We start from the raw sequence: 21,192 nt of genomic DNA on the forward strand, positions 1-21,192 counted from the left end.
ATCAGTCTTTATCATTTTGCAACGTACATTACTATAAGGAGCATAAAATGCACTTAGTACATACACAACAGCAGCACTGTAAACACATTTGTTTACAGAATCAGGATCATAACCTAAGTTGGAAAATTTAGTGAAGCTCCAGCCTTGTGTTTCTGTGTTTTCATTAAGAGCTAGAATGGGAATTCCAAGCCATATACAGACTGCCTGGTTTGGGGCTTTCACTGGGCTAGTTCCTGAAGCCGTGCCACTGGCCTACCTCCTTAAACTACATGATTTGCCATTTGCACTGTTTAACCATGTGATCTTCCCTTCCCTGAGACCCTTCTAGTATTTAAAACAAGAGCTCTATATTAGTGTTTTGAATTAATTCTTAAGGTAGCACCTAAAGCACATTTAGTGACAGAGAAGATACAGTTCATATATGCATTCCAAGACAAGAAAAATTTGTTTGATTTAAAGTCTCTGTATTGCCTTTCAGAGATCTGAAATTTGGTGTTACTTTCCTAGAATATGCAAAGGTATATTTAGTAGAACTTTATATGGATCAATGGTATACTGTAAGTTACAGTGTCAGAATCTTAGTGTATATACGTACATATACTGGTCTGATACATGATATGGGGAAAACATCTTGAATGGAAGTACCTTGATTGATGTTTGGGTGGATTGGCTCTTATAGTACTACTGTGCTGGGGGCTGTTCAGATCATTTCAGTTTACACCTTTTGGGAAAAAAATAAATTGTTTGTTTGGTGCTCAGTTTGATTCGGTTTTACATCCTAGATGATTTTATATTATGCAGTGTAGGTATATTCTGCTTGATTGTGTTACATTTTTTTGGAGATGGTTCTGTTATTTGAAGGACCTACCCAGACATCTCAGTAGTAGGGATTTTGACAGTCTTAACATGTTAGGCTCACACAATTACTGCCCAGGACAAGACCTCAAACCGTCAGTTCCTGTGATTGCTTAAAGGGTTTACATATAGTATCTTTCAGAATAACTGCTTCTGGCTGAAAGGAACCTCTCATAATCTTTCCAAAAATATGTTATTTGTAGCTCCATTCATTTCCTGTTCTGGCCACAAAAGGTAGGAGGACTGAAGTCAGGATGAAGTCTAAGAGCTCAGATCAAAGCTGTCATATGTGTGAAGTGTTTTAAATAAACTGAGCTGATATATGATTTCTTACTTCTCTAAGCACATGGCTGTGCCAGTAAAATTCTCAGAAATAACAGAGGAAAAGCCAATTGCTTCATCAAATTCAAGTAATTGCAGGTTTGCTCTCCTTTGATTTTTTTCAAATATGCTGTGAGTGTAATGGGAGATGATGCACTTTCATGGATGAATTTGTACTTGAGCTCTCCTAGAACACTGCATGAATTAAGCAATTGAAATCAGGGACTGTTGCACAAAGTGACATTTCCTAGAAAGTATATGGAGTCCTTAACTGTGTATAGACTGTAGAGTAAGATATGTACTACAGTTAAAGGAGTAGAGTAACAACAGCTCAGAGAGTGTTGACAGGACATAAATGTCAGCATTTGACAGAATTCCTGCTTTATTTTAAGCCTTGAGCAAGGATCAAACTGTAAAATGCCATGACTTTATTAACTAATTTTTTTCCATTTTATTTTTTTGTTGTAAAGCTGGAAAGATGGCCTTGGATTATGTGCACTTATCCACAGACACCGACCTGATCTTATTGACTACTCCAAGCTAAATAAGGTCATCAGTCTGGGTGGTACAGCATGCTGTCCTGCAGTGATTTGGCTGGCTTCTGGTTTGCTTAGCATGTTTTCTAAAAGACAGGCTGAGGAGTGCATACTAATTCTGACTGACTTTCTAAAGTCCTTCCCAAAAAAATCTCAATGACCCGAGGGAGAGGACCTTCTGACTGTCCTGTGTCCTCTCCTTCCGATTAATGACTTGAGCAAATTGCAAATAATCTAGTCCTCAGATGCTGGCAGTTGATGAAGTCTTTGCACTGCTCAATATGGATGTTAAATCAAATACATTGGAATTATCCATTTTCTGCTGATAGTAATGTCCATCCTGTTTTTATCTGGTGTAAATGACTGTAGATTGCAGACCAGTAAACAATGACATGACAATTAATCCTAAAATTCCTTAGAACAAACCCTACCCTTGCTAATTAGGAATTCACAGTAAGTTACTAGTCTTACCTATTCATAAAGTATTCACTGATTCTCAGATTGTACTTCTACCTATGCTTCAGACAAGTGGAAACAAAACCGATAACCTAACTTCCTTAGGTAGTACCTCATGGGGATTACAAAACTATTTTATTACCATGTGCTACTTATGGCAAAATGCATGTTTTCTAAATGATACTTTGGTTTGTGAGGGAGGAATGAGGAATGAGCAGTAATGTCAGAATTTCTTGGTATTGTTACTGAAGAAAAAAAATCTAGAAAGAAGTAGAATGTTGTTGTTTCACGTTAGGTCTCAATACACACATGCTGTTTTCTCCTCTCTGGAATGAATGCTTCTTGAGATCTCATGTAAACACCAGTGCAACAGAAATCTTAATCATAGTTTTAATCTATTGTGTGCAACTTTGCACTGATGAGAGAGACTGGTAAAACATCAACTGTATTTTTCCATTCCATGCCCTTTCATTGCAAATTAGTTTACTAGTGGAATCAACTGTTCTTAGAAAGTCCTTTGTGAAGGAAAAGATAAATGAATGAATTGAAACTATTTTAAAACTTAGTCTGCATTATATATATGTTCAATTTATGCCAGGGTCCCTGAAGTGTGCAGTGATGAAAATTAAATGAACTTAGTATTGAACATGTAAGATTTTAATTTAGGCAGCTGTTAAGATAACTTCAGATCTGAACCAATGGGCAAAATATTAGCCATCAATACGAGCTTGTTCTTCAATTCTATATACAACCTTTCCTACAGATAAACAGAGTAATGGAATGACTAAGCTACCTGTCTCTGTGCACATGTGCTTATTATGCATGGCGGGAACAGGAGTGAGTTTGATTGAATTTGTGCTTTGAATAGTGGTACGTGGTACTAAAGAACATCACAGTATAACCATCCCATAGATCAGTGCTGAGAAAAGGGAACAGAACATAAGCAGGTCTCTTCAATGTTACTATTTCCCTCTTAGAGGTTTCCAAAATAACAACAGGTCAGGTTTCAAATTGAGGCTGAGCTGTTGCACGTAAAGCACATGCAGAAAAATAATCCTAAAATAGATCTTGCTTTTCTGGCCTGGCTGTGTTTGATTGACTCTTCATTTTGGTTACATTAACAGCTGTCTTGGTGTCTTGTTTCTTATCTCCTGCATGCTGTCCTTTCCTTTTCTCACTAATGTGTTTTGTGTGAACTTGTAGCTGGAAAGATGGCCTTGCTTTCAACGCCCTTATCCATAGACACAGGCCTGATCTCCTTGACTATGCCAAGTTAGAGGAGGTATTTCTTTAGCTGTAGCAGATATTTTTAGTTACTGTGGCTTGTAGTTCTGTTTAAAAGGATGGGTGATGGAAATCTCCAATTATTCAGAGGCTTCTATGATTTTAAAGCAATCCTTTACCAGTGGAGCACTATTTACTCCTGCACTTAGTAGCAAGCACACAAATAGGAGGTGCTCATCACTCATTCATAAGCAAAGTGCTTTAACCTAGTCAATAGGTCTCAGTTAGATTTACTGTCTTTTTTACTTTGCTTTTCTGCATCTTATTTTCCCAGTCTCTCTCTATAGACATGGGCATGGTTCAGAGTGGCTACGACCAGTTAGCAGTTTGTGACTATGTCAAAATAATAACAGCATTAATGGCATGAACTGCCATTTCACATAGCATGGTTTCCCTCCAAGCTGATATGGGAAGGCTGCCTTAATGGCAGCCCTAATCTGACACACTCTTTCATTGTCAGCAACAGCTGCCTGTAATGTAAGACACAAAATGTGTGCTCTCTGTCTGAACTGTTCTCACTGCTTCCTTTCTCTTTCCTTCAAAAACCAAAATCTCAAAACCAGAGGAAGTGCTTGAATTTCCATAACCCTAAAATTCAGCTTATAGAGGCATTACGGACTTTTATTTCCAAGCCCAACCTGGCAAGTTTTGCTCCCTCTGGAGAACAATTCTGTCTGTGCTTACTTCTTCTCATGCATGCACCTAACCAGAAGGGAACTCAGGAGAAGTCATATCCCTGTGACGTACTGTGTAGTGGGCAGGGCTAACTCTGTGTTGAACAGTCTTGTTTAGCCTGCTGGTCCAGTGGCATTTAGTGTCTATATTGCTGCTGTACTTCATTCATAAATAGCTCAGAATTGAGTGTACACTGCATATGTTATCTGTGTTCACCTCCAGAATGTATTTCCAGCAGAGTTCTAGTGGTAGATAATAGCTTATTAAGGTTTTCTTTTGAAAACATAGCAGCAGATGGACCAAAAGTTTATCTACCTAGACTCTGTTTTTTGAAGAACAATAGTTATGACTCCCGTTTACAGTCTGGAAAAACAGAAGCTAAATTTTAGTGTACTTCCTCTAGTCTTGCTTCAAGGAAAAACTTCTATCTTTGACTCATTATATTCTTTTTCTTTAATGCAGGATGACCCCATAGGGAATATCAACCTTGCCATGGAAATTGCTGAAAAGCATTTGGATATCCCAAAGATGCTGGATGCAGAAGGTGAGAGTTACACCTTATTGAAGTTTGTGTTGGTCATAAGCAGGACACAGTAAAATTTCTTTTTTTTTTCTAGAAGATTTTCAGTACTCCTTCCATACAAATCATAATGTAGCAACCTGCTTCATTTTCAAAAAATATTTTCATTATTTTCCCCATGCATTGGGTATTTTCACTTGCTTTTTGCTTCATTATTTATTGTTTGTTAATGTTTGCCTTTATTATAGTACTTTGGACCTTAACCTCAGCACATGGCCCCACTGTGTTAATTGAGGTAAAATGAAGAATCAGAAGTTAGTCCTTGCCTTTAATAATTAAAATTTAATAAAGGGAAATATAACTGTTAGCAGCTTAAAGCATATTCAGTTTTTTAAATGTTTAAGTGAGGGGCCAAAAATAGAAATAGAAGTACAAAACTTTCAAAATATACTAACACATGCCTCTCCTCCTCTGAAAGAGAGCTTGGTTGAGGGAAGCATTTTTTTTTTTTTTTTGTTTATTTTAGTTCTAAACTCTTTGTAGTGATACTTTCAACAAATAATTTTTGTGTCTTCAGTTGTCTTGAGAGTTTCCTGAACTTCTTCAAGATAACCACATTTTTGTACTCTGGGCAAAAAATGCTACCAAAACTATTGGAATTTTCCTACATTAGTTCAAAGCATTCTTCTCCAAGAATGGAGACTCAGCTCTGGTGGCTTGTCAGTAGAGCAGTGATAACATGAGAATTATCCAGAGCACTCAAACTGACTACACCTGCTCCTCTTGAAGTCTTCATTTGGAAAGTTAGACAGGATAATTTGGAAAATCCAGGTTGTAACCTCTTATTTGAAGAGTAGTTTCACTTTCATGCTTTAAAACTAATTGTTTTCATCTTTTGAACTGCAATTCCCCTTTCAAGCACCACTTAATTATTTTGCTCTGAAATACTGTGCAAGGAATAAACAGAGAAGTGCTGTCTCCTTGCCATTGAGCAGCTTCTACTATCATTCTGCTTTCTACATTTTTTTTCTCTTCTCTTCATCCTCAGTGTAAGAAACCTTTTATTTTCCTTGCCAGATTTTCTGCACATTCTATTCCTTATCCTACTATTCTCCTCTTAGCAGGAGAGGAGGTAATGAAATTATATTTCTTCTAATACCTTCTAAGTGTTGATGGTCACTTTTTACTTTCTTTACTTCCACTGTGCTCTCCATGGAAACTTTGCAAAGCTTTGTTCACAGCTACATAAAGTAGATGCAAAATCAGTAAATATATTGGTCCTGAACCTAGAAATCTCACTGTTAATGTTAGAAATTGTCCCCTCATTCCTGGGTCTTTTCAAGTTAGTATCTTCTCACTGCCTACATTGACAGGAATCCTTGCAGCTTGCACTATAGTCATTCATTACTCAGCCATAACTGCTGTAAAAACACCTTTTTCTGTCTTTCTCTGTTAAGTATTGGAAAGGTCCATTTTTACCCATGGATGCATACCTTGATTGCACCCACTTTATATTTTCACTCTTTCCTGCCATGGCAGGGACAAAGCTATTTTTAGCCAGCCAAGCAAACCCCTCCTGTGAATGTATGCTGTTAACTAAAAAGATGGGCTGGCACAGGGATTGCAGAACTGCTACTATCCAAGCTTTTCTTAGCACAAAATGTATTTCTGGACTGCAGGAGTTGTACAGGTTTCCAATATATGCCAGTACCCTGTCAGCCACAGGGACCCTGTGCTGATACTATGTGCAGTTCTAGTCTGTGACTGTCAGTGGCTGTGTTTAGCTCTGCAATAATTGCAGTGATTCAGATGAAGTTGCTTTGGAGTGGCAGCGAAGCTGAACCCAGTAGATCTGCCAGCCATGCCATCTGCTTGGAAGTTTCCACAAACCAGAAGGTAGCAATACCCTTCTGTACAGTCTCAGCCTTCAGATGTTTTGCCATTTTAGGAAGAGTTGCATATTTTGTGTTTGCTGATTCCTAAAGCTTAGGTGGCTTTGCACTCGTATCAGTAAACAGATGCAACCTGAATAATGGTGTATTTATTTGGAATCCTTACAGCACTGAGGTGACACCATTAGCATAATCAGATGAAAGTATCTTGTGAGAATTTCTGAGCAGTTAACCCTCTTCTCTCCACACAGATGTAGTAAACACTGCCAGACCTGATGAAAGAGCCATTATGACTTATGTTTCCTGTTACTACCATGCATTTGCTGGTGCTCAGAAGGTGAGATTGTAGATGGATCAGATCTCATCCTTCACCTTCTGTCTTGTTTCTTTCAGCAATTTTTCCTTTTCTGATCTTTTCCTCACTAGTTATTAGAACAGCATCTTAGAGCTGAGCTCATTTCCTGTTGCCTCTTTTCTCTGTGAGCTACTGTTTTGGTAGAGCCAGTAGTAGTCCATCCATTTGTTCCATAGAAACAAATCTTCCTGTCTCATCTTTCTGCATATTTACTAATAATATCCAGTAGGTTTTTGATGGCTGGTTACTGAATGGGGTAGAGGATGATATTCCCTTTAAATGAACTTGTGGGAATTCATTTGAAGCACCATTAAAAATGCAAGATGAAAATATGCAGAGTGAAAAAAAATTTCAATAGTAGAATGCCATCTTTCTTCTCTCTGCTGGATATTATTTCTGCTACAGATGTCAAAATCATCATAACATGCTCAGAAAATAAACCCTTCTCTTATGTTTTCAGGATTGTTTTTAAAATGTTAAATGCTTAATGGTAAGTACAAACAGCAACATCAAATGATGCTACTATGCAAAACAGACACAGAAACATATATAGACATCTCAGACAAGCTCTAGAATCATGTCCTAAAGAAAAGAAGGAAAATTCTAAAAAGTAAGGTGGTTTGGAGTTGGGCATACTTCAGGTACTGGTAATATAAGGAATACTGATATGTAATGCTAAGGTTGTAACTAATCCAGGTGCAACTTCCAGAGAACATCTCCCCAGATCGAAATGTAGTCTGCCTTTCCTGTGTCTTAGTCAAAACCCCCACAATCCAAGTCACCAGACATACATGTGCTAGTTCTTAAGCAGACAGTCTTGTTAAGGTTACTCCCCCTGTGGCAATACTGCAGGATCAGGCTTATTAAAAAAAATCCTCCCCTTTGTATGAGCTTATACTGGATTTTTAATGTATTTTATATTCCATCAGAACCCCTCAATCTAACATTAAATTTATTACAGCTTTGTAGAGCTTCTAGAATACAGAGCTATGGATAAGAAAACAGTAAGAAGGACATGAAGTTATTCATTTATTTATTCCTCTTATTTTCTATTTCTCAATTCCTTTTTTTCTTGTTTTATTTTAACTTCTCCCCCCTCTTGTAGATATTGTGAACACTCCCAAACCTGATGAGAGAGCTATCATGACATATGTGTCCTGCTTCTACCATGCTTTTGCTGGAGCAGAGCAGGTATTAATCAACTGTCCCTTCAGGTTGCTGTGTTTTTGATTGGTTGTTTCACATTTCCACTAGCTTTTTAAAAAAAAAAACCAAAAAACCCAACTAATTTAGTACTATGTGTTTTAATTAACATTTGCAAGTATTACTTGAGCACTAATATTTGTTTTTAACCAACTCTCAAACCTGTTTTAGTTAAATGTGTAACAAATTAACTTCTTTAATTCAAATAGAGATTCTGCTTCTAATTTTGGGTCTTTATTTGGAAATTTTAAGGACTGTTTCAGAAAAAATGTGTTTGAAGATATTGTTAAGTGGAGTTGTTGCTTGTTGCTACAACATCTTATGTGTTTACTGCATAATAGAATGTTTGACATTTGGAGACTGAGACTTACTTATGCTGAGTAGTAACTTAGGGCTAGATTTTCAAAGATGCCTAAAGACACACAAGGGCACAGAAGACATCCAACACAGTATTTGTGCCTGGTTCCCACTGAAGCCAACAGAATTATTTGTGGATGAAAGTGCTAGTATAAAAGGCATGAATAGCAGCAGCAGAGCTGTCTTCCGTGAGATTGTCACTTATAAATGTGGCATTTCCCACTCTTCTGCTTCATACATTTCTAGCCTACAAATGGACATAACCCAACTTATGTTAAAAAAAACTAAAGAACCTTTAAAGTAGTTGATATTTTCCCTTTATCCTCAGGACTGAATTTCCTTTCCTGCTGGCTAGATCGCCTATACCTTACCACAGCACAACTACACTGTTGCACTCTCTCGCTTCTGGGTATGAAGGTTTTGCTATTAGTGCAAAAGGGGAATTCCAAATACTCTTTAACACAGGAGTCTACATGGATATTTATTTGAATAGATCATCAGAGTCATATTTGTGTGAAAGTATTGCTCTGTGATATCAAACTAGTAAATTTTAAATATGGCAGAGCTACACAGTGCCTTCGCATATGAATTTGTCAGGAGGCATGAAAAGATTTTCTGTCAGTGGTTGAGCTGTACTTATTCTCAAGGGTGTATGTACATATGATATGCAGATATAGAGTGGTCTGAGACTCCTGCATCACATGTGGTGTCTTTCCAGTGTGGCTAACAAATCTAATACTTTTTGGATGTGATTTAAAAAAATAACCTAATAGGATATCTTTAAGACTTGCCTAAGTTGTCTTTAAAAAGAAAAGATTTATTAGACAACTATATAGTTAGGCTTCACTGTACAACAAAGGGACCTCTGTGCTGATCCATGCCTCATTCAGGCCTTTGGAACCTATGGCTGCAGAAGGAGGGAAAATGAGTATCTAAGCAATCTAGGAGCATAAATCAACTACTATAAAAGAATGTGATCTTTTATTTGCAGCAGCCACATTCTCTCTCTTTCTCCAAGCCTATACCTTTCTCAGAATGTTTATGAATATGTCCTGTTTATTTGCTGTGTCTTACAGGCTGAGACTGCAGCTAACCGGATCTGTAAGGTGCTTGCTGTGAATCAGGAAAATGAGAGGTTGATGGAAGAGTATGAGAGACTAGCAAGTGAGGTAAGGATGCTCTATGTGTAATGTGGTGACAATTATGTCCGTGAAATATTGAAAGATGAAAGATTCATGCACTCTCTTGAAGACAGCAAAGTGGAGACACTGTAAGGGTAAATCTCACAGTGGCAGGTTACAAAGCCCAGGTGCCCAAGATATCAAGTTTCAGGTGATTCCGTTGCCACAGACTTCCGGTGTGACCTTCAGCAAGTCAGTCAGTCTTGTTAACGTGCCCAAAAGTGTCATCTGTCTGCCCCAAGACCAAGCTTCCTGTCTCTCTAATCTTGGAAGACAGCCATCCTTCACCACATGTGGACATACCAGATCCTGTCACTCCAAGCAAGCCCATTGGCTTTTTGTACTGCAAAGCACTCCTGGAGAGGGTCTGTCAGGTTGTTCACAATTCATCTGTGAGCACAGACAGCAGATGAATGTACAGATGAAGGTACTCCTCCCATCCTTTCTTGTTTAATGGCAAATCTGCTGAGCAGGACTACAGATATAGAGTGCACAAGTGAGAGCTTTGTTATGTTTTATGCATAACCTGCAAAAACATACTGAGGTCACAGCACTACTTTCTGTATCAAATTTGCACTAATGGCCTTCCAAGTGAAGATTATTATATGACTTGAGGCTGTTTCTGTCCTGGTCCTATAACTATGACTACCTGAAAAACCAAGACCAATACTTTTGAAAGGGGTAGATGATATTGGGTAACTCAGATTTTGAGTAGAGACACCTTACATGTGTCTTAATCTTCCTGAAAACCAGGGTATTTCTAGAAATACCTAGAATATCTGTGCAAATTTGCTATAAAAGTATCGTTCAGCTTTGAATATCTTGTGTTTACTTGCCATTAAGGCATCAGTACCAACTGAAGTCAATAATATTAAAATGGAAAAAACTTAATTAAGATTTGTATGTTCAAGATAGTATTTTCTTCACTGTTTTTTTATTGCCTTGATTTGACTTGTTTATGTTGGTTTGAAAGCTTTTAGAATGGATTCGCCGGACAATTCCTTGGCTGGAAAACAGGACCCCAGAAAAAACAATGCAGGCTATGCAGAAGAAATTAGAGGATTTCCGGGACTACCGCCGCAAACACAAGCCTCCCAAAGTCCAAGAGAAATGTCAGCTGGAGATCAATTTCAACACCCTGCAGACAAAACTAAGAATCAGCAATCGGCCAGCTTTCATGCCATCAGAGGGGAAAATGGTTTCAGTAAGTAAAGGAAGCATCAATATTCTGTTTGCTTCATCAATGATCTTCCAAAAATGTCAACATGAAGGATTGAAAAGCCTTTCTAAGTCATCTTCAGAAACATCAGTTTGCTGCACTTTTTCAACACCAAACGCTTTTTACATATTCCCTTTCATTCTAGAATCTTGCTTTCTAATAAGCATGCTCCTGCCTCTTTGAAGGCTTTAACAAAAGCAAGTTATCTGGAGATGCAAGACGATACAGAGCTTCCTTTGGCAGTGTTATCAATACTCCTGTATCAGTGAGGCCAATGATTGTTTATTTAAGCAAAACTCAGTGGTTTCATTGACATTTTAGTCATCAAACTTAAACAAACAGACAATGCTCAATACATGTTTCTGCATTTTTCAATTCTGCTTTTTTTCTTATGTCTATGAAGATAAGAATAGTCAGTACCAAGAATCCTCATCTGCTGATAAGTACTGTGACTTGACTGTGGTTCAAAACATTTCCTGTTGAATATAGCAAACCTGTTTCTGTACTCTATCATTGTGTTTTGGTTTCTCAGATTTCATAAACAAAAAAAAATTGCTCCATCTGAAAAGGGCCATTGTCCACTCCCCGTATGCAGGAAATAAGGGCCCTGTTACTTCAGCTTCCCACTCATGTCTTTGAGTTTGCAAGGAAGCTCACAAAACTTTGGGTACTACAGAAGGTGAAATGAATTTGTGTTCCAGTAAAATACACACCAAATCCTCTTGATACTAATTACTTTGCTATTGTCAACTTGTGAAAGCAAAGCACTTTCATTTTGATAACAGATAGGTATATCATAAAAGAACACACACATTGTAAAATGGAGGTAAAAGCAATATATTGTGAAGACATTGGACACATAACCATGCTCAAAAACCATTTCTGTAGGGGCTAATTTTGTGACCCCACCTGAATGCAACACACTATGAGAAACAGGTGTCTGCACTAAAAGACAAGTGCCTCACAACATTTTCTCTGATTCTGTGATTTTACAAAATCTGAACATAAAAACTTCTCTTTTTGAAGCCAAATTGTGAATGAATCAAAAATCTGTAAATTTAGATAAAAAGAGGTTATAGTTTCATCCATCTCTCCCATGTATTCTCTTCACAGGATATTGCCGGCGCTTGGCAGAGACTTGAGCAAGCTGAGAAAGGCTATGAAGAGTGGCTGCTGAATGAAATACGACGACTGGAAAGACTTGAACACTTGGCTGAGAAATTTAGGCAGAAGGCTTCCACTCATGAACAGTGGGCATATGGTGAGGAGAGATGCCTTTTAACATTTTTAGTATTTTAATGTTCAAAGTTGAACTGTCAGTGCTGAGTATTTGCCAGCCATAAACTCACTTATAAGTAGTTTGGACAGTTTCAGACAACCTAAAATAATAACAGATAAAATGTCAGGTTTTGTTGACTGTAGTCACGATCCTAACTTGTTGGCATGTTGCTGATGAGATGTAACTCTAAAAATCATACTTGAGGTAGTGAGTCAATGGGAATATTCTGCATTTGAATAGAGGCCATTACTGCTGATGTAGTCCTATGTAGTTGTACACCAGCCATCCAGCCAGGAATGCAGTGATACCACTGGCTGAGTGTGAAATTATTAATGGAGGTATTCTGAGTTTATTATTATTTGGTCATCATGATGTTCTGGATAGTCCAGATAAGCTACATGACAATAGACTCCTGTCTGCTTTGCTCCAAACCCTCGATGACATGCCATTTATAGTTCTGGCTTTTAATGGTAACCTAACCTTACCTGTAGTTGTGACACCCGTAGGACCATACAGTGGCATTCAGTTTTGTTGGGGACTATTAAACATAGGTCTGCTCTATCATCCTGACGACTGTCTTGCTGTTTCTGCCATGCTTCTGGCTTTTTCCAGCTAGATTCTTTTGACATTGTGAAAGTGAATCAGAGTCCATCCTCTAACAGTTGCTGGAAGCATGCAAGGCTGTAAACGGCTGCCAAGCAGATACTAGAAGGGAAACTACAGCATTTATCAGCCCTGAGAGCCTATTTCTAAGCATAAACTACTCATGGTGACAAGTTATAGCTGTTGTGTAGGGAAAACTTCACATAGGCTGGTACACAGCAAGTGAAACAATAGTTGCTTCTGGCTCTAGGATTCACAGAGCTGTAAATGCCATGTGGTGAGTGTAGCTGCAGGGCCTGTCTGTGTGGACTCAGTTGTCCAACACAGGAGTTACTCAGCAGTAGTATTTCAGTTTCTACTTAATCTTTGCTTCTCTAGCCTTTTGTAGATAAGTTGGCATTTTCCACTTAAAATTCAGTGTTTGATACAAAAGGCAGTCACACATCTCAGGGTTTGTTTTTTGTTAAGTGCTGAAATGAATAATGAATTGAAGGCAGAACAAAAAAGAATAACAGATCATTAGTAAGAGTGAAGCTGAGCAGTGTGATTTCTGGTTTTGTAAGTCTATTCTACAAAAACTTAGCACAGTGGTTTAGAGATACAGTTTTTGCTAATATACCATTTTTATGCCAGTTTCTCCAGCAAAGTAATACTCGCTATTTTAGACCTGTATCAGCAGACTATGCAAAAATCAAGACATCACTGTGAGAGCTTTAAAAATATATGTTTCTAATTAACATGTGCTGACAATTTGCTGCTGATTTCAGTGGGGGTGGGATTTAATTCCAGACATATGATTTTCACCATGCCTCGACTAAAAAGTTGATTAAATTTGCAATTTTCCTAACAAATAAATTAGTAAAAAATGAGTAATATTTTAATTTCCTCTTTCAGGCAAAGAGCAGACCTTGCTTCAGAAGGATTATGAGTCTGCCTCTCTGACAGAAGTCCGTGCCATGTTAAGGAAACATGAAGCTTTTGAGAGCGATTTGGCTGCTCACCAGGACAGGGTGGAACAGATCGCTGCCATTGCCCAGGAGCTGAAGTATGTTCCATTTAAAGGCTTGCAGCTGCTGACATTTAACTTTGTGATAAACTCTTTCCAATGAATTTGATAGTGTCATAGGTACCAACGTAGGAATTCCAGACATAGCTTCATAAGTATATTATCTGAGCTGGTCACTGAGACCTTTCCCTCATCCCCCCCTTACCCCCAACCAAATATAGATATTCAACTGACCAAAATTATTTGAAAACAAACATTTTCAACTTGACTTCACAGTAATCTTTTAGCATTATCTCTACCCATTGTGGGTTGATGGGAATCCTGGAGGTGTTTATTTCTCAGTTCATGGTCTGCTGAGAAGTACTGGCTATGAGTTGTTTAACTTAGAAAATATTTTCATTTACACAAATTACAGATCAAGTATCTTCACAAGTATATTGGTCCTTTCAAAAGGCTTCACATCCCTATATTATCTCCATAATAGTGGGTAATGCACTGACTTTCCTGCAGATTTAATTGTCTCTAATATGCTTATTTTCACAACTTCCTGATATTATATTTGGAAGTGCCATTGTCTTCATTTTACAGAAGGGACAGTGGCACATATGCAAACTAAGTAACTTGCTCAGGGTTGCACAAGGAATGAAGCACACACAAGGCTCTCCTATAGGAGAGGTAGTGTTTTCACCCACAGTTCCATCAATTTAGCCACTGACGCTTGCTCAGCCAGCATACTATGCCCAGAGAAAACACAGCCAAAGCTGAGAACTGCTCTGCAACACATTTAGGCTACATCTGTGTTGTAGCCTACATGTACATCAGCTGCATAGGTCAGCAATGTGAAGAGTCAAGGCTCTGGACTGACCCCTTATGGCAGCAAAGTCCTGAGTGCTGTTCAAGTTAGTCTGGCTAAACTCTGTCCCTGTTGGTGGAGCTTGCTTTTGTTTGTGGGAAGGTTGTTAATTCACCTGTGTGAAGCACAGTTCTGTGAGCTCTGCCTGCACTGATAGGACTGTAGCATTACGTACCTGTCTGGGTAAAGCCATCTTGGTGTTAACACCAAGGTAAGCACATTTGATTTTATCACCTTATGCAGTTAATTGCAGAGGCTTTGTGCTGTAAATCAGTGGGGCCACTCCTGGTCTTGGCAGTTTGGCACTCACTGTATAAATCTGTAAAGCCAACAGGAGCAAATGTGCAGTAGTGGTTGAAACAGCAGCCAAGATCAAAATTCTCAGATTCCTGCCCTTGGCTTCAGCTCTCCAAGTTTCAGTTTCTCACCTTGAACAGGCAGAACAGTTACTGCTCAGAAATCAAGTCTTAGAAACATGCCCTTTTGTCACTTTGTGAAGGACCATGACTCATAAACAGCTCCATATTCATTAATGATTTAAAAATCAGAGACTTGTCTAAAAATGTAGTTCATAACTGATAGTAGCAGCACTTACAGGAATTGTGTAATTCAAATGGATTGAAAAGAAAAAGCCCATCTTCAAGATAATTTAAAGGAAGAAAAGTAAATCACAGTGGGCAGAGTAAGTACTGTGTTTTGGTTAATGTGAAAGAAATCTGAAAAAAACACAGAGAATGGAGACTGCCCTGAATATGTAAGCTTATGAAACACCTTCTAGCATGCCTTGATCTCTGTGGAGTTATTTCATAGAATGGCTCCAGTTGAAAGGGACCTTAATGACCATTTAGTTCCAAGACCCCTACCATGGACAAGGACATCTTCCACTAGATAACGTTCAAAGCCCCATGCAACCTCACCTTGAACGCCTCCAGGGATGGGGCATCCACAGCTTCTCTGGGCAACTTGTTCCAGTGCCTTAGCACCCTCACAGTAAAGAATTTCTGCCTAATATCCAGTCTAAACCTGCCCTCTTGCTGTTTAAAGCCATTCCCCCTTGTCCTCATTAAAAGTCCCTCTGCAGCTCTCTTTTAAGTCCCCTTTAGGCACTGGAAGGCTGCTATAAGGTCTCCCCAAAACCTACTATTCTACAGGCTGGGCAGCCCCAAGTCTCTCAGCCTGTCTTCTTGGGACAGGTGCTCCACCCCTCTGATCATCTTTGTGTCCCTTCTCTGGACCCACTCCAACAGGTCCATGTCTTTTGTGGAGGCCCCAGAGCTGGCTGCAGTGTTCCAGGTGGGGTCTCACCAGAGCAGAGCAGAGGGGCAGAATCCCCTCCCTGGCCCTGCTGCCCACGCTGCTTTGGATGCAGCCCAGGACACGTTTGGCTTTTTGGGCTGCAAGTGCACATTGCTCCGTCATATTTAGCTTCTTGTCAACCAACATCCCCAAGTCCTTCCCCCCAGGGCTGCTCTCAATCCATTCCCTACCCAGCCTGTATTTCTGCTTGGGATTGCCCCTGAGATATGCTTCTCTTTATACTAAAGAAAGTTTCTGTAACACCTAATCATTGCTAATTCAGCTGCAGCTTTATGAATTATGTGAAACTTTGGGAATGTAGTATACACAGCACAGCACCTGCTTACCAGTGTTTTGAACCCTCTGTCCTTTACCTCTGGTGACGCCAGTGAACACGGTATCCTGTCTATTTTGGGACTGTCTCTTCTCAGTTGTTTCAGTAATTTGCTGTGTGAAGTTAAACAAGTTATTTGTGGCCTGGGCTGCAAAGGTGCTGAAAGCTGATTGCATTTAGAGATGCTCTAATTTGACTTCTCTGCTTCTCCATACAATGGGGCTAACAGTGCCTGATTTTTCACGGTGACTTTGTAATTCAGTTAGGCTTAATGCCCATGGAGAATACTGAATGAAAGGTCATAAAGGTCAGGTTTTATCACTGGCTGCAAGCAAATGGACACCTTCTATCTAAATACTGATTTTAATTATATGTAATTCCTCGCACAATAAAACTATGGAGGAAAATGCTACTTGCTTTCTTAATCCATATTTTTAAAGAAGGATCAATGTCTGAATGCTAAGAAATGTGCACCTGATACAAAACCTGTTGAAGTCCATGTGGGTATTTCTTTCTTGATTTTTGCTTGTTTGTTTGGTTGGTGGGTTGGTTGGTTTTTTTCTCATCACTGGAGGAGGCCCTTACAGAAACCATCATCATCTGTGTCTAAATTCCAAGTCAGTACACCTCCATGTTTTGTTTTAGTCAATCTCTTGGATGCCTAATGTTGCAAATTTCAAAAGAGAACTATTGCTGTATGACCTTTAACTCTACTACTTACAGTTTCCTGTCTGATCTGGTATTTTCTGCTGCAGCAGCTCAGTCCACTTTGTGCTTAAGGTTAAAGTTGCTACAAGCTTGTTGATTGTTGCTATTTAGATAGAGGATTTATGTTGGTATGCCAACAGGTGATTCCAGCCAGGATGCTGCTATAAGATTGTTGTGTTCCCAGCCTGTATAGACTTAGATATGCCTTGGCAAAGAGGCATGACAGGGCTTGGACAGGGCTTTATACAAAGCTGAAGGGGGACAGGCATTTCTAAATTCAGATTTGCCATTTATGACATAACAAATGCTAACTTGAATGAGCTGTACTATGAAAACCCATATTAATTTATGATCTTATGTGCTCATATCAATGTTTCCAATCATCCAGGCAAAATTTTTGGAATGTAATTTCTTGTATATCCATCACTTCTAATGTACTGATTTCCAGCCAAGGAGACCATTATCTGTAACACTGATTTGAGAGTCATCTTGATTCTGGAGACCTGGGCTCAAACTGTGCTTACATGCATGGTTAACATGAACCTTGTTCCGAAGCACTGCTAAAACATGTTGCTCAGCAGGTTATTTTTGTGGCACTATCACTGTTCCTAAAGTGAGCTCATACTTAAGTGCTTCTCTGGATCAGGTCAAAATGTTAGTAAATTTTTAATTTTGGACAGATAAGATTGAATTACTTGTAAGATCAATAGCGGTAACTTAATAATTTTAAATTCCAAAGGCTGTAGGTTTCAAATGGCCAAGCAAATAGACAGACTATTCTCTTAGAAGGTCTGTAACACAGGAGAAGCTGTACTTCATGCAATGCAAAGCACAAATTTTAACAAAATGTAAATCTAGTCTCTTCAATGTTGGGGAAGATACAAAAATTAATAGGACACGGAATGTAAGCCTGTGCTCTATTTCCAAGTAGTTAATATTTGATGAGTTATTACTTCTTCTGCTTCTGCTTTGAGCAGAAAAATGTTCTTTGATACCTATAATACACTTGAAGTAAACAACAGCAGGCCCAGAAAGGTAGTGGAGCTACATTGTTTAATGCCACTTGGCATTAACTTAGGATTTTTGACCCACGGGTGCCCTTTTAAAGTTGTTTTGGTATTATTCTTCTACGTATTTGTCCATAGCATATATACCTGGAAGGAACAGGAGAGTAGAGATCTTACGGGGAATGATGGAATCTCCCTGGCAGAGCTTGTGGAGGAGGGTGGTATATCACCTTCCAGCACTTTGACCACAGCTGGTACAATCAGTCCCTCACTTTCATGGAAGGACGCCTGCCCTTACCCTAATTGACAAAAGGAGATAAGTGATCCATTGAAGCAAAAATAAAACTTGCTCACTCAGGAACAAAATCTAATAGTCTTAATATGCTATAATGAAAAAACCCCAATTTTCAGCCAAAAGCTCATGACAGCAAAATAAATCTCAGCCTGTTTAATCCAAGACTCTATGCTCCTGACTTAAAATTTCTTAGCAGATAGGTGGCTTTTGTTGCATCCCTTGAAGTCTAATGAAAGGGCTTCCAAGAAGTTCCTTAACTTTTGAGTTAAGGAACCCTTGTACAGTATGACTTGCTGGCAGCTTTCTCCTTACATACAAGAATTTACTTTCACAATTTTCGGTTGTTTTTGTTATTTTTAAAAATGGTTAGGAGAATTGGATTAGAGAATACCTAGGCAAACTTGACATCTACAAGTCCATGGGCTCGATGGGCTGCATCCATGAGTGCTAAAAGAACTGTAGGATACCATAGTGAGGCTGCTCACGATCATCTCTGAAAGGCCAAGGCAGTCAGGAGAGGTGCCTGAGGACTGGAAAAAAGCAAATGTCACCCCAGTCTTCACAAAGTGCAAGAAGGAGAACTCAGGGAACTACCAGCCAGTAGTTCCAGCATCATCTCAATACCTGGAAAAGTGATGGAGTGTCTGATTCTGGAGGCCATCTCGAGCCACAGGGAAGATGAGAAAGTGATCAGGAGTAGTCAGTAAATCACACTTGACCAACCTAATTGCCTTTTACAATGAGTCAACTACCCGTATAGATGAGGGAAGAGCAGTGGACATTGTCTACCTTGACTTCAACTAGGCTTTCAACACTGTCTCTCCCAGCATCCTCACAGGCAAAGTCAGGAAGCGTGGGCTGGATGAGTGGACAGAGAGGTGGATTCAGAACTGGCTGAACAGCAGATCCCAGAGGGTCGTACCCAGTGGCACATGGTCAAGTTGGAGGCCTGTCACTTGTGGTGTCCCCCAAGGTTCAGTGCTGGGCCCAGTGTTGCTCACCTTGTTCATCAATGACAATGATGAAGGGGTAGATGCCTCCTCAGCAGGTTCACTGACAACACAAAGCAGGGAGGAGGGGCCAATACCCCAGAGGGGCTGTGCAGCCCTTCAGAATGACCTTGACAGGTTGGAGAGATGGGCAGAGAAGAACTGGCTGAAATTCAACAAAGGCATGTGCAGGGTCCTGCACCTGGGGAGGAATAACCCCTGCACCAGCACCCCCCAGGCTGCAGGCTGAGCTGCTGGAAAGCAGCTCTGTGGAGAAGGACCTGGGAATCCTGGTGGACAACAAGCTGTCCAAGAGCCGGCCGTGCTCTCGTGGCCAAGAAGGCCTTGGATGCGTTAGGAAGAGCATTCCCAGCAGGTCAAGGGAGCTGATCCTGCCCCTCTACTCAGCCCTGTGAGGTCACATCTGGAGTGCTGTGTGCAGTCCTGGGCTCCTCAGTACAAGAGAGACATGGAACTCCTGCAGCAGGTCCAGCAGAGGGATACAGAGATGATGAGGGGACTAGAACATCTCTCTTATGAGGAAAGGCTGAAGGAGCTGGGCCTGTTCAGCCTCAAGAAGAGATGACTGAGAGGGGACCTCATCAATGTCTGTCAGGATCTAAAGAGAGGATGCCAAGAGGATGGAGCCGGGCTCCTCTCAGTGGGGCCGAGCAATAGGAGAAGAGGCAATGGGCAGAAACTGATGTACAGGAAATTCCATCTGAATATGAGGAAGAACTTCTTTACTGTGAGGGTGACTGAGCACTGGAACAGATTGTCTGGAGAGGTTGTGGAGTCTCGCTCACTGGAGATATTTAAGAACTGCTTGGCCTCAATCCTGTGCCATGTGCTCTAGGATGACCCTGCTTGAGCAGGGAGGTTGGACCAGATGACCTTTGGTCCCTTCCAACCTGACCTACTCTGTGATTCTGTGATTTTGTGATTCTGTTATGGTATTTTTTTTTCACCTGTTTTACCATTCTTCACTTTCAACACTTTCAATTGATTGCAGCACATCTGAAGCTTCTTTTAAACAGAATGCTTCTCATACTTCTCAGGTTTATCCCAAACCAGATTGCTCTGACTGGGCTTAGAAGAGGAAACATGAATACTGCCCCTGGCCTACAGAGCTTCTGGCTTCCGGCCTCTGGCTTCACAGAGGAAAGCTGCCTCTGTTCTCATTTTGTCCTCTGATTCTCTGTGTTACTGGCAGTGTGATCTGTACATTCCTCTTGCCAACTGCCTAGAGAAGAATGCTCAAACAAAGGGGAATAAATTCTATCTGCATTTACTGTCTTGTTCAAGCCTCAAAGTAAATCTTAGATTCATATTGCCACGTGTCATGTATTTACAGTCTCTGCAACGTTTAGTACTGGGCAGAGTGTTCTTGAGGAGAAGCCAAGAGCTAAATTCAATGGATGGTAATACACCAATAAAAGTGAGTTTCCAAAGTGTCAAACACAGGTATTATGGATGGCTGTCATCTGCCACTGAGATCGAAAGTTCAGTTTGAAGCAGACTCAGTGCAGAATCTCAGGACAGAGCCTTAAAAATTTATTCCAGTCTCAGGCAGAATAGTAAATTGCTTCCTGTCAGGGTAATGTCAGCCTATGAAGCAGGTGAAAAAGCAATGGTAACTGCTATCCTTTGTGAATGCACTGATTCATGCTGGTGGCATATGTGGGTCTGGAGATATCTGTTCTCTGAACCAGCCAGTTCTGGGGTGTAGATCTGTGAGGAGTTCCTGGAGAGGAAGACAAAAATTGTTCTCTGAGCCCCAGATCTGGGCAGCCCCTATTAGTATTGCCAGGCTTGTGAAAGGTTATGCTTTGAATCCAACCTGATATATCTTTCTCAGTTACATAATTTCAAAGCATATAAGGAAAGGATCATTGGATTATTCAAAACAAAATGGATATTTAAGGCCAATTAATTTAAAACCAATCTTGGCAAACTTGATAAAGACCA

General features: G+C 39.8%; 1 protein-coding gene across 1 annotated transcript in view; it reads left to right on the forward strand.

Moving 5' to 3' along the window:
- ACTN2 (actinin alpha 2) overlaps nt 1-21,192 on the forward strand; it is a 68,886-nt gene that overhangs the window by 32,380 nt on the left and 15,314 nt on the right. Inside the window, exons 6-12 of the mRNA XM_069010332.1 lie at nt 1,647-1,725; nt 4,590-4,671; nt 8,000-8,085; nt 9,531-9,623; nt 10,609-10,839; nt 11,968-12,115; nt 13,631-13,781. Of these exons, the coding sequence (XP_068866433.1) occupies nt 1,647-1,725; nt 4,590-4,671; nt 8,000-8,085; nt 9,531-9,623; nt 10,609-10,839; nt 11,968-12,115; nt 13,631-13,781 (870 nt within the window). The remainder of the gene's footprint in view (nt 1-1,646; nt 1,726-4,589; nt 4,672-7,999; nt 8,086-9,530; nt 9,624-10,608; nt 10,840-11,967; nt 12,116-13,630; nt 13,782-21,192) is intronic.

Source organism: Aphelocoma coerulescens, chromosome 3, assembly GCF_041296385.1.
Source record: "Aphelocoma coerulescens isolate FSJ_1873_10779 chromosome 3, UR_Acoe_1.0, whole genome shotgun sequence".
Taxonomy (NCBI): Eukaryota; Metazoa; Chordata; class Aves; order Passeriformes; family Corvidae; genus Aphelocoma; species Aphelocoma coerulescens.